The 13,705-nt window shown below is 34.8% G+C and overlaps 2 protein-coding genes across 3 annotated transcripts; both read left to right on the forward strand.

Annotated features, from left to right (window-relative positions):
• Positions 1–1,265: 1,265 nt before the first annotated feature.
• Positions 1,266–8,530, forward strand: sncga (synuclein, gamma a). 2 transcript variants are annotated; one of them, XM_083539331.1, is made up of 5 exons: positions 1,266–1,604; positions 4,596–4,637; positions 5,572–5,699; positions 6,997–7,053; positions 7,348–8,530. In XM_083539331.1, exons 1-4 carry the CDS (start codon positions 1,484–1,486, stop codon positions 7,051–7,053), a joined length of 348 nt encoding a protein of 115 aa, XP_083395457.1. In that variant the 5' UTR covers positions 1,266–1,483; the 3' UTR covers positions 7,348–8,530. The 2 variants fall into 2 exon arrangements, with proteins under 2 accessions (XP_083395457.1, XP_083395458.1); XM_083539332.1 differs by lacking the exon at positions 4,596–4,637 and having other exon boundaries at positions 1,304–1,626; positions 5,552–5,699.
• Positions 8,531–11,796: 3,266 nt separating this feature from the next.
• On the forward strand, positions 11,797–13,561 carry LOC310724454 (uncharacterized protein). The gene is made up of 3 exons (XM_083538485.1): positions 11,797–11,982; positions 12,090–12,332; positions 13,044–13,561. Exons 1-3 carry the CDS (start codon positions 11,946–11,948, stop codon positions 13,085–13,087), a joined length of 324 nt encoding a protein of 107 aa, XP_083394611.1. The 5' UTR covers positions 11,797–11,945; the 3' UTR covers positions 13,088–13,561.
• The last annotated feature ends 144 nt before the right edge of the window (positions 13,562–13,705 follow it).

The raw sequence follows: 13,705 nt of genomic DNA on the forward strand, positions 1-13,705 counted from the left end.
CACATGTCCTGGTTAGATGCCTGCAACAACCTCATCGACTGGCACGGGATCTCCATCTCTGTTGCATCTATGAGTCTGATGAGCACATCCATGCAGGAGCCAATATCAGCTTACATTCTCCCATTGTCCTGATGAATGCAGCATTCTATATATAGCCTTTGGCATTTGTCCATTTTGTTTGAACAGGGCGTGGTAGAGGCTGAGAGACACGCTCAGTGTTAGAAGAGGATCTGCAGAGTCAGAGTTACAATACCAGAGAGTAATCTGGTAGGATAAAAAATAAGATAGAAAATGTCCAAGGGGCAAATATACAGGTAAAATTAATAACCACAAAATAATCCTCTGTTCATTTATTATTTATTTATATAACCCATAACCCTGGCTGTACAATCTACTTCAATCTCTTTATCAACATAAAATAGATGCAGGTCTATGATGCAGGTCATAGAACTGAGCCACTTCAGTCATTCCCTGTATTATTATTGGGACAGCCACAAACAGTGGAGAAAAGTTTTAAAATAACAGTCTTTAGGGTTTAACTCCAACTGGTCTATTTATAGCTAAGCACATCCTCGTTTCTGTGCTCTCAGAGCTCCTCTAATTACAGCAGCGTAATGCATTAGAAATAAGTTTAAGCATCTGGATGGCCATGCAGAATCGTTTGTTTACAAACTAGAGTGTATAAGTATATAGGTAAGCCAGATGAAAGCCTTATTTTTATATTTTCTATTGTTTCTTGTAAACAGGCATCACTACGTTGTTTTTCTACATAATCTCTTTCATTTAATTCCACAGGATCACAGGATCAGTTAATGCAACACATTAAATAAATGAGAAAGATGAATTTCAGTTTAGGTCTCACTTTTAAGGCTAGTAGTGATAGAGTTATGAGGTTTAAATTATATCTTTATATTTAAGAGTGAGAATACTCTTTCTTTATAGTGCACTTTTCATAAACAGTAGCTCTAGGAGTAAAAAAGATGCAAAAAAAAAAATGCACACAAATTAATATAAGAGAATAATATAAATTACATTATAATAGTTTGAAGTTTTGAATTTAAATCAATTGACCAGCAAAAAAAAACCTTACATTTCTAAACATATAAAACAGCGTTATTTTTAATGTAAAGGTTTATTTTTAGCATGATATTAACATTTTCACAATGGTTTCTTATTAATTTAGCTAAAATTCTCTTCACACACATACTCATTTTAACCCCCCTTTTTTCTTTCCCTCCCTCCCTCCCTCCCTCCCTCCCTCCCTGTCTCTCTCTCTCATCCATTCCACTGCCCTCTTTGTTGAGGGTGTCTCAATCTGTCTGTGCTTTCAGTGCCAAGCCTGCTTTCATAAGAGGTACTCTCTTACACACTCACCCAGGACCCAACAAGCAGTCCAACACATACACACACTGTGTGCGTGAGCCGCTATAAGACACAGCCAGAAGCAGCTGCAGGTCCCTCATAGATCAACACAGTTCTCAGGATGGACGTTCTAAAGAAGGGATTCTCCATTGCCAAGGAGGGAGTGGTGGCAGCAGCTGAGAAGACAAAGGCAGGGGTGGAGGAGGCGGCTGCCAAAACCAAGGAGGGGGTCATGTATGTCGGTACGTTCAGGATAAAAGTTTTGTAGAGTGGTTAAGGATAATGTTTAAAAGGTTTAACATGATTAAAGAGTGATTAATTGAGGCCATAGATAATTATTCAAGGTGGGTTCTATATTAAAAGGATTTTAAAATGTAAGAAAAGTTCCATTATCAATGGTTGTTTTCCAGAAATAATATTGCTTCTGTAAATAGCCAAATGTAGAATGGTTGATATCTGGGAAAAGAAAAAATCTATTTAAGACCAGTTTTACTCTTTATGTCTGTAAACCCTATTAAGCTTCGGCACCCCCTCCAACGGGGTGCCATTTGGATGCGGTCCTTGATGTCATTATTAAAGCTGATGTGCATCGTCATGATGTGAGCAGAACTGTAAAGTTTACCAGCATCCCCACCTGCCTGTTACTCTGATCCGCTGCTCATATATCAAGCCGAGTAATCAGCACTCCCTGCTGACACACACTCACAGACTCACATGCAGATAAAAATCCCTGCTGTGACCCAGTACAGCCCTGTGGCTCTGGCTGTACTTTCTCTGACTGCAGTGGGTGGGAACCAGAAGGAAAGACGATCAATTGATGCCAGAATGATCAGGGTGCTGCAAATTAATGGACCAGAAAAGACCAGAAGCTTCGATTGGGCGCACACTATACACTAGGAGAGTAGTCACTTTTCTTAGCAACTTTTCTCAAATATTTTGAAATATTTCTTCCCTTATGGGTCAATGCTAAAGAATTTAAAAACTACAAAGAATAGAAATATGATCTGGAATACGTTTACTTTTTGACACTGGAATGTTTTGTATATTTTGTATAATTCTAGTTCAAGAACAAAATGAGCAGAAATTAGATGTGAGCCATTGGGAATGTATTTCAATATCAAAGGAAAAGTACATTTATTTAACTATACTGCTAGAAATGTGTATATACACAAATGTAAAATTGTTCTGTAATATTAATAGTTATTAAGCGAAGTTATGTATTTTATATGTTTCACTCATAGTTACAAAATTATCCTCTATTATTATCTTTTATCTGTAATAACTTCTGTTAAGGTCATCAATTAGTTTATTTCAATTATTAATGAAATGGTTTACATTAGATTTTATTAACAGCCATTAAAATGATAATATCTTTAATATCATGTTAGTATTTTAATTTAAATCTGAAATTATCGTTTTGTTTAATTAGAGGTTAACATTAATAACCTTTTATTATTAAATACCGCTGCACATCTGCAGTACTGACTCTTTTTTATCTTTGACACATGGACATGATACGTAATATTTCAATCCAAAAACTTGAGCCAAATTGAAGATTTTCAACCTTAGGCATCACCTGCATTATTTATGCCAGCTCTTGCTTGTGTTCTTTGGTTCCATTTGGCTGAGGAACAAAAAGGTCTCCTAATAAATATAGATATCATATGCTTTCAACTCGGTGTGTTACAGAAATCTAGGGTGCATTAAATATTGGATGTCTGAGAAAAAGAGAGAGAATTTTTGGTCTATGTAGTCTGATATACAGATATGAGTGTGTATCATTCATATAGTCCTTCAATTTGGTAGTGTGTAGGCTGCCTGGTTGTGTGTATGTCGCTTCACAAAAACCAGTTGTCTGAGGACAAGGGCAAAAAGCAGTAAACTAATAGACTGGTTAAAGGGAAGGCCAGTAAAAAGAGGTCAAAGCTTTAGATATACAGTGCATCAGATTTTTGAGAATACATAAATAAACTTTTCTGAAATGCATTTGAAATTTATGGTGTTGCCTTTTAAACACTAAATTATATAATTATATGATACATATTTTATAATACGCCATTTGATGAATACATTAAACACAGAAACATTCCCCCAAATAATTTATTTGATTATACAAGTCCTGGCTAAAACATAAAATGTGTAGATGTCTATGCTCTCTAGCCTACAGCTGGCATGCAGTGCCTTACTTGCCAATCACAGCAACTCTGGACAATCATGGCCGTCTGTGAGCTCATAAATGTGGAAGAGAGCAAGCAATGTTTACCTCAGAGTGTGTTATACTGCCCTATGATGCAGCAGTTGGCTGGATTTACATATCTTAGAGAACACACGTTTTACCCTTTACCCTCTCCAGTGTGCAGCTGTGGCATAATAGGAGAGAGCTGGTGGTGGGTGAAAAATGTCAGTTGACCAGATTAAAAGGAGAAAAGAGCCTAACTTCTTCTTCTTTTTTTTAATTGCATTATGCATTTAGTCTATTTCTGCAAAAGAAAGTAATTTTTTCCCAAATACTAGTCTGGCACAAAATGTACTATTTATTAATTTATTACATGGACTGAATTCATGTTATGCCATCTGATACAGTGCAAGTCATGTTCAAATGGATTTTCTCTGTTGATCACAGTAGCAGTTTTATAAAGACCAGGCCTTAGTGTTTGTCCCCTAGTGGTATTCGGGTTCTCTGGAATGTGCATGTGCTTGTGCTAAATCAGCCTGTTGTACTGGAGAACAAGAACAAAGCTTTATTTTACATGCATGTCTGCGTGAGTGTGTTTGTTATTTTCATAAGACAAGGAAGAATGTGGCCCACATTGCACTGGGATTTGAATTTTAGGGGTAAAAATGGACATTCAGAATATTTTAGAGGTTTGAGTGGGGGTTGTCCTGGAATTAGAAAACATCAGTGTCCATTGTACATATTGTGTAAAAGTGGATCTGGGGCAAATGTGTAACTGACATTTATTCTCCTTTTATAAGGCTTGGCAGAACTCTGGCCATACACAGAGAGTAGAGGCTGCAGTGGTCCAAAAAGTCCAAAAATAGATGGCTTTGTAGTGCAATACCTAAATAACACACACAATGAATTTGCCTCAAATCAAGGCAGGATATAAGCAAAACTAAGGAGAAATGCATTGTGATAAACATTTGTTGTGTTGACACTCTTTTTTAAACCACCACAGATCCACCAATGTACATTTATATTTAACCTTTATATTTTTTTGTCTTTCTCGCAGGTACAAAGACAAAGGAAGGTGTGGTTTCCAGTGTAAACACAGGTTAGAAGGATATAAAGTCACACACTTGCACACCACTTTTCCCTCCATTTGTGATTTATCCCAAAACTGTTACCACAAAGTTAGAGGCACACAATTGTATAGGATGTCTTTGGATGTGGTAACATGAAATATTTCATTCACTTTAACTTTAGGATACCCAAACCTGTTCCAGTATAACAATGGTTTACATCTTAAGTGGCTTGCTTTAGAGCTCTGACCTCAACCCTACTGAACAAGTTTGGAGTGAATTGGAATGCTGACTGCACCCCAGGCCTTTTCACCCTACTTCAGTACCTGACTTTAATAAAACCATTGTTGTGGAATGAGCACAAATCTCCACAAGCACACGGCAAAATAAAGTGAAACCTTTTTCCAGAATAGTGACGGTTATTTTTCACATATACAATAGTTTGTGAGATTTCTGGAGGTTTTGAAAGGAGGCTCCACTGTTGCCTTGTAACAGAAAGTGTTCAAGTTCGAAAGTCTTCAGGAAAGGGTACAGTATGTTTATGGATTCTCTGTAACAGGACCAGAATTTTTTCTTATTAGAAAGAAAAAAATGACTAATGCTTTTATTTAGAAACTAGAGATTCCATGACCTTTTGTGAACTATAACTGAATATTTAATAATAAATGTGTAAAGACCGCTATATGATGTGCTGTTATAGAAAAATACATTTGTGTGTTAATAGCATTACATCACAGCATTATTCAATATTTTATTATTTAATAGTTGTTTGTATGAGAATGTTTTAGCAATAATTGAGTGATTTTTGTTATACATTATATTTTGTTAAATCTTTTTTTTTTTTTTGCAGTGCTTGTAGCTCTAATTTCAACAATGAAAGTTGGCATATAAATAAAAGTGAATATTATTATAAGTGATAGCATTAGTACTTATATTGTGAGTAAAGGTATTGTCTCATGTCCACAGTTGCCCAGAAGACAAATGAACAGGCGAATCTTATGGGTGAAGCCGCAGTAGCTGGAGCCAATGAGGTCTCAGAGAAGGCAGTGGAGGGTCTGGAATCTGTAGTGGCATCTACTGGAATCATCAACCCGGTAAACACCCGAAGAATAACCATATGCATAGAACTAATAACTGTAGTAATACAACAGTTCTGTTTAGAGTTTTCTGTTTAGATGACTTTGTTAATAATGGTTTTATATTGATCTGTTTCCCTCATGTGTGGCTATTACCAGGATGAACAGCTGATTATGGAGGTGCTAACATGGGCTCAGACATTCAGCATGTTTTTGACTCATAAGCTCATAAACATCAAACCATTTCATTCCCTCAAAGAAAGATATTTAAATAACGTACATTTTAAGATCAAGCAGAAGTTTTAGGTGATGTAAATAGATTTATTCAGCAAAAAGAGATGTAGTCTGATTATAAAACTCATGAAGCACAAAAATGTAATTATCACTCCTCCCCTGAGGCCAAACTGACCCATGGAAACAAAGCTGATTCCTGGCAGTCTAATTAGAGAAAGTTTGTCAATGCTGAAAATGCATGCCACTGTGGTTGATCTAGGTTTCTGTTATATCCAGTTTGGTAGATTAGCTCTAGTTAAAAAGCAAACAATAAGGTCTTTTGGGGAATTAATGCCATGGCAAAGTTTAGGTCAATCAGTATTTGTTTTGACGACCAGAACTTTTTGGATGTTTTTGTATGAAGTAACTGTGTGGGGAAAAGAAAACTGCCACAGAAGGGTGTTGTCTTTTATTGAGAAATTTAGATCAAATCAGATGAATATGCGAACCGTTAACACAAAACATATCCAGGCTTCTGTTTAACCAGTGTGACAGGACAGACAACACCATTTGCATTTGATTATGGTATCGATTCCATACTTAATGACACTCAATGTGTTGAATTCTATATCTGGATTACAGTTGTACCTACTGTATTTCTGTTTAAAAAACACAACAATGCCACTAAGCAATCTCTATTAATCTGTTTGTATTTATATTCAAACTAATGCTGTTTTTTTCTTAATAAATCATTCAATTCTAATCATCTTATCATCTTTAGATGCATGGGTTTTGCTATAAAATAGTTTTTACGTTTCCCCCTAATTTAAAATTCATACATGTACTCATAACTAACCAAGAAATTCTCTTCAACGCTACAGACATACACACCGATGCTTTTAGTTTATAGCACTCTTACTGCCAGGTATATATACATAAAAATAATGTCTATTATTATGTAACTTCATACTGTGGACATTATTTTTTAAATGACTATTGGTTAAGAATTGCCCTGGTTCTAAAATGTTATGTCCTGTTTTGTTCAGAAGTAATTCAGATCACGTACTGTATCTGAGCCTTTGTTTTCCTCATCTCTTCTCAGGCTCAACCATCCCAAACTGAAGGAGCAACAGAGCCAGCTGCAGACGTAGAACAATAGGTAAGAGAAACAGACAACATACCAGCCCCTACTATTGTGAAGCAATAAAAATAAAATTGGGCAATTCCTAGTCTTTACTGTGTATCACAGCTCTGGTGGTGGTGAGAGCAGAGACTGGCCCACTTTCACCCCAATTTGCTAAAACATGGGATTAGAGTTAATCTCTAATGTCTTATCATATTATAATAATTTTACACTTTTGTTAATATTGTATGCTTTTTTTTCTTTTCCAAAGCTCAAATTGTACTTGTTCATTCTCCCTCCTATTTCAGGTTTTCCCATTTTGTTTTTCAGGCTTGTTATCTCTAGGACTGGTGGCTTTGTGACTAGGGTGGCAAGTCTTTTAGGTGTTCAAGAGGATAGTAAGAGAAAAGTTAATGTTAACTGCAATCAGTTCCCTACTGTTACTTGTATTTCGGTCCCTCCAATAGCAAAGCTTTGTAGTGTGTCAAAAACACTTCCCAAATAGGGTTGATAAATAAATGGCTGAAGCTGAATTGAAATAGACATAGTACTATAATACCTGAATGCCTTTCATCTAATGGAAATCAAGACATAATCTCTCAGTCTCACTGTCAGTTTTTTAAGTCTTGTAAACTTCCTTCCAGTTTCATTAATCATGTAGAAGGTGTTTTTTATATCTTGGCCTCCAAACGATTTTGTCGACTCCATCCACGTTTAACACCTTCATTTTGATTTTCATGAAGGCTTGTTCTGGACTTGTGAATTACATGGAATTTTCACTAAGCACACACAGACCTACACTGTTCTCTCTCCTCAATCAGCCTTATTACAATCCGCTTATGCTTAGGGTTCTATAACATACAAATAGAAATATAGAAATATATGTATACATATACTTTGCTCTCAAGATAGCTTGCATATGTGCTGTACTTGTATCAGCTTTAAGAAATCCTGAAACCATGTGTCTTACTAACCCTTTGCACTAGTGCCTAATACCTCAGAAATCAAGATCAGCTATTAGGTTTTTAGTAGAGTGGAAGTTATAAATCTGCTGTGTTGAAAATAAACGAACATCCTCACAGGTTTCAGTGAATTTCTTAGTGGCACTGAAAGCATAAAGCATAAAGACTTGATGACAATTATGATGGAGAAGGTTAATGACATAATGATAAGCTCAACAACGGTTAACTTTCCAAGAACAAGTAATGCTATGAAGCTGAAGTGACAACAATCTGAACATGAATTACTAGTAGACATGCTTTGGCAACCCTTTTCCTTCTGTAAAGCTGCTTTATGACAATGTCCAGTGTTATAAACACTATACAAATAAAAGGGATTTGAAAATTGAATAAATTGTGGAAGCAGAAATGAGAAGCATTGTTTTGCAGAAGCTATGCATGTTGCCTTAAACACAACTCACTAACTGATTAAAACTGTGGCACACCATCAATTGATCCTTTTTTTTATTTTCTAAATTAATTCAGCACCTGAAATAAACAAACTAAAATGCGAACCAGTATTGTATTTTTCTTTTTACACCAAAAAGGGTATTAAACAAATTACACAATGTAATACTACATAAGCACTTTGACAAATTATAGACACTGCTTTTGCAATGCAAAACATATCTTTGTTTCATGAATATATACAATTATATCTAATATTTATCATTGTAAGATTACAAGGTCAATTTATATATTTTTTATCTTGAGCATGAAATCGTCTTTGTAAGATAATATTTTAGTATTTTTTTATATTTTAGTATTAGTAAAAATGGTTTGCAAGGTGTCAAAAAATCATGTATTTAATGCATTACAATCTCAATCATAAAAATTACAGTTCCTTTTCAAAAGTTTAGAAACACCTAATTTATGGTTTTGTGAGACACTTGTTCATGTGCAAGAAACTAGATAATTTAACAATATGAAGATTTACTTTGACAAAACATATAAATATAATAAAAATATACATTTGTTACATTTTATTTTCAGTAAAAAATCCTCTCTGGCATGAATAAAAGCTTTACACATTTCAAACATATGTTTCTCTAAACACTTAACTGAAATACTTTCAGCTATGCCTCTTTGCTATTTCTTACTGACCTTATGATCCAGTTCATCCAAGAGCAGTTCAATAGGATTTTAGTTAAGTGTCTGGGCAGGCCATTCCATTAATGATAACATTTTACCTGCATTTTTGCTCTTAAAACACATTTATAAAGCTGACATATGCATCAGGTCATTGTTTTATTGTATGGTGAAGTTGGTTCCATTAGCCACAGTCCAGATGGTAATGCATGTTAGTGAAAGTTGTTGGTTCAATATCCCTTTGACCCGGAATAAATCTCCAACCTTCCCTTCTCCAAAACAAACCGCAATCGTTAAACATTTTCCTCTATTTTTTACTGCGGCCATGAGGCAGTCATGAGGCTAATATCTCTACTGTTCCTCTGTTGTCAAATTTTGACTCATCTATCCACAGAACTTTCTTCCAGTCATCCTGCGTTTTTGCAATTTACCTAGTTTGTTATAAAAGGAAAAAAAAAAAGAAATAATTTGTCTAAAAACCATAAAAGACAAGTGTTTTAAAGCTTATGATAGGAACGTACATCAATTGGACAATATTAAAGGTATTAAAATATATGTTCTGTATCATTTGTTATAACATATTCCACATAATGTATTGTAAACTGTAATAAACATGTGTTATCTGCAAAATATACTCTGTATATAAACAGATATTTATTTGGGGGAGGCCTTTTATTAAAACTTCATTTAAAATCTAAAATATTTCTATTCAGTGTATGAAAATGTATGACAGTGAAAGGGTTTTTTTTCTCACCCTAAATTATATGTAGTATGTTTTTATGTGACAAATCATCATTGTCATCATAATCACATGACTCTGGCATACCAGACGTACACACTGACCTACAAATATTTGTTATGAATGCAACGTTTATCCACATGGAAACCTAACAACAGATGAATGGAGTCTTGAGATTCTAATACTTTATAAATGTTTATGTAAGTTAATGGCAGATGTCAGGGGAGGATAAATCTTCATTTAAACCTTTAAAACTTTCTTCTTAAGTGAAGTGCTTACAAACTGGTTTGTTTGTACTTGTACATGCACATTAATCATATATTCATTTTGATATGAACAGAACAGGGCTTGCCCAGTCGATATTGACAAAATGTTCCTATACAGGAAACACAATGAAAACTAATGAAGTGACAGCAAACCAAGATTACACCCATACCGATTGTTGTCACACCCCATTCTCCACATCCACCCTTTTGTACATGTCGTTTCAGTAAAACTGAATAAAGCAGGCATGATGAGTATGTGCAGAAATCTAGGACAGATAGACACCCTGCCCTGAAGACACCTTTCCACTTTCATTGCCATCATTATAACAGCACAAAATATTGCACAGGACTGTGTGAGATAATACAAAGATTATTATATTTAATTTTTTTTTATTTTTATGAAATAGTAAGAAAAGCTCAGTTAAATCTTAGAGAAAATTGTCTTTGCCTAAAGGAAATAAGAGTGAGGCAAAAAAAAAAAAAGACTAAAGATGGGCGATTTTTCTGAGAATACTTCACAGAGGAACAAAGGAAAGTCATGTTCAGTGTCAACAGTATCAAAAATGGCAATACAAGACACCAATACAGCAATAAATGTGATTTTAAAGACATCTCCCTTCAAATTTCATCAGATTATTCTGCTTTCTAGGAGAAACTAAAAATAACCGAGGATCATTTTCTGGTTTAAAAGCCAGTCAGAATCTTAAATTGCATATATAATTTGCTTCTTTATTACTCTGTGTGATACTATTTTAATGAGTATCAGGGAATCTTAACATTCCAGCTGAGTGAGAACTCCTCCACCCATACAGAGATCATGCACCAAAACACAAACAAAACTGTACACTAGCAACACATATTACACATACAGAGCTCCTGAAGAGGTTTTTGATAGCTATCTGTGACCACAAACTTTCTGACATAAGATTTTGTATATATATATATATATATGTATATATATATATATATATATATATATATATATATATATATATATATATATATATATATATATATATATATATATATATATATATAAAGTAATTTTGTCCCCAATGAGCAAGCTAGCCTGGGCCACCTCTTTCACACTCTAACCTCCAGTTACAAAATATAATGTTAGACTAAAATGTACTTCCTAACAAACCTAAATAATGATTGTAAAACAAAATTTCCTAATGTCACTAAATTTGGTTCCTGAATACAATATCAGATACTTCCAGTGAACTTGGCGAATGGCTTTAACTATTGCTAGCCTGCTAGTAACCCTGAGAACTGGGGTTAATGTTTGCTTGCTTGTAAATCTGGTCGTGATTTGAAGGTAAGAAAGTTAGCTAGTGTGATAGTAGTTTTCTACATGCTAGCTAGGTTACTAGTGCTTAAAGTCAGTTGTTTTTACATCTAACCTAACAATGGAAAATCTGGCTAGCTACTAAAGTTGAGTAGCTGAAGGGCTACCATTTTTATTTTGTTTAAACACAGTAATTGATCTCGCATCATGCTTGATTTATAGATCGATTTACAGATAATTGGACTTTCTTAAAGGTTAAAGATGTGTTTAAAGTATCCCATACTGTCCTTAAGTGAAAGATATGTTAAATATTTTTAGAATGAGACAGCAGTGAACCAGTGAAACCAGTCTAGCCTGATCATGTCTTCCCTCCTGTTTCCATTTCACACTCAGCTAATCAGCCAATAGCGTTTTAGTTTCAGTGTGTAAGAGAATGTAAATGCACCCCTTCATAAGCATCCACCCTGACCTGCTATCACAAACACACACTTCTACACACTGGGAAGCACATTTGTTTGGCTGCTAAGTACTTCATTCCTGAAAACATTATGAATCATTTTGTTGATGCTGCTGTTGATAAAGCAGGTAAGTGTCTTTCTTTGTTTCTGCAGTTTTATTATAAGTAGAGCTGTACGTTATACTTTATACTAATTTTATATTTAACTAAATGTTATCTGCTTTTTCCAACTCAGCTTCAGCTGCCAAATTAAAGGTGAAATCTATGTTGGGAGGAGGAGGAGGAAATGCAAAGCAACCGAACAAGTCAGGCGGTGTCGGAGGACTTTTTCCTTCGGCGGGTGATTCGGGTAACAAAGAGAAGAAAGGAGGATTGTTTGGAGGCCTGCTTTCAACACCCCAGAACGAGGCAAACCCAGGAGGAGTAGCAGCATCAGGAGATGTGGGTGGTGCAGGACTTCCAGGAGGTGCAGGAGGAGGTACAGAAAGTTGATTCCTTTCATTACTAAAGTCTTGATTTTTTTTAATTATACAAAAAATTATCCAAATATATACATTGTTGTAGAAAAAGTGTTTTTCAATCTTTTTTTTTAGTTAGACTGCAAAGTACAGATAGTCGCCGACTTACGACCTGACTTACGACCATTCGACTTTACGACCACAATCACTAGCCGCGGCGTACGACAGTGCGTGCCAGCTTCCGGCATGTCACAGTACTTTACATATAGCCTACTCCACGACCGGTACAATCGTGGTCGTAAGTCGACGACTACCTGTATAATAATAATTAACAATTTTATTCCTGTTTTACAATGTTCCCACTGAAAAATGTGCAACTCCAAATTTGTACACCTTCTTTTTTTTTTTCTTTTTTTTTTTTTACAATAATTTGAATTTAGAATAGCAAAAAAAAAACAAAAAAAAACAAACAAACATGCTTTAATAACAAATACATAGAGAGGAACTATACCTTTAATCAGTGAAAGCAAAGGAAGAAAGATACTTGACTGTTAACAAGGTCTTAAAATGAAGACATGACTGGGACAAGGTTTTAAACTTCTTTTTTGTTTTGTTTTTTATCGATCTTATTGGAATATATCACTGTACATAGTGGGTCTAGGTTAGCACATGTGGATGTTGCTTATGAAGAGCTATACAATTATTCACACGTATAATATTTTGCTTTCCAGACAAGGATTTCAACTCGGCAGTAGACGAGCTCGCTGATTTTTAAGAAGATAGCCAGATGTTCACTGATGGACAAAACTGGCAAATGAAGGCATGGCAAGTGACGATGCAACAATACAGCCCCTAATTTTTTATCTATCAGCAAATATCAACCAGAGCTACATGTTCTTGTGATCAACAGTGTATAAACAGAATGTATCTGTTTGATACAAGTTATTACATTCACATTGTACTATATATATTACAAAATGAACACAGACAAAAGTGTACAATTACTAATAGGTAACAAATGCTCCCATTACATCTATAATACTGGGCTTGTCTACTGAGGTATTTAGGGAACAATGAATGGGTGTTGTATTTATGTTTTGTTTTTTTCCACTTGAGCCCTTGATGCAAAGTCCCACTCAGAGCAGTTTTTATAAGTGTACTAAAATTGCTTTCTTTGAAAACATGAAAGTTTTACTTCTATTAACAATATTGTAAGGAAGGTAAAAATTATTTCAATAAAGTTGTAAATGAATGATTGTGAGTTCTATTGTGAGAACACTGAGTACATTGAAACACTGCCATGTTATCCCAACATACTTATTCTATAGCTTACACCAGTCACCTCTGTCCAAGACAATGTAGATATTAGTAAAAAAAAATTTTAGCACCAAAA

Source organism: Silurus aristotelis, assembly GCF_946808225.1.
Source record: "Silurus aristotelis genome assembly, chromosome: 4".
In the NCBI taxonomy this organism is placed as follows: domain Eukaryota; kingdom Metazoa; phylum Chordata; class Actinopteri; order Siluriformes; family Siluridae; genus Silurus; species Silurus aristotelis.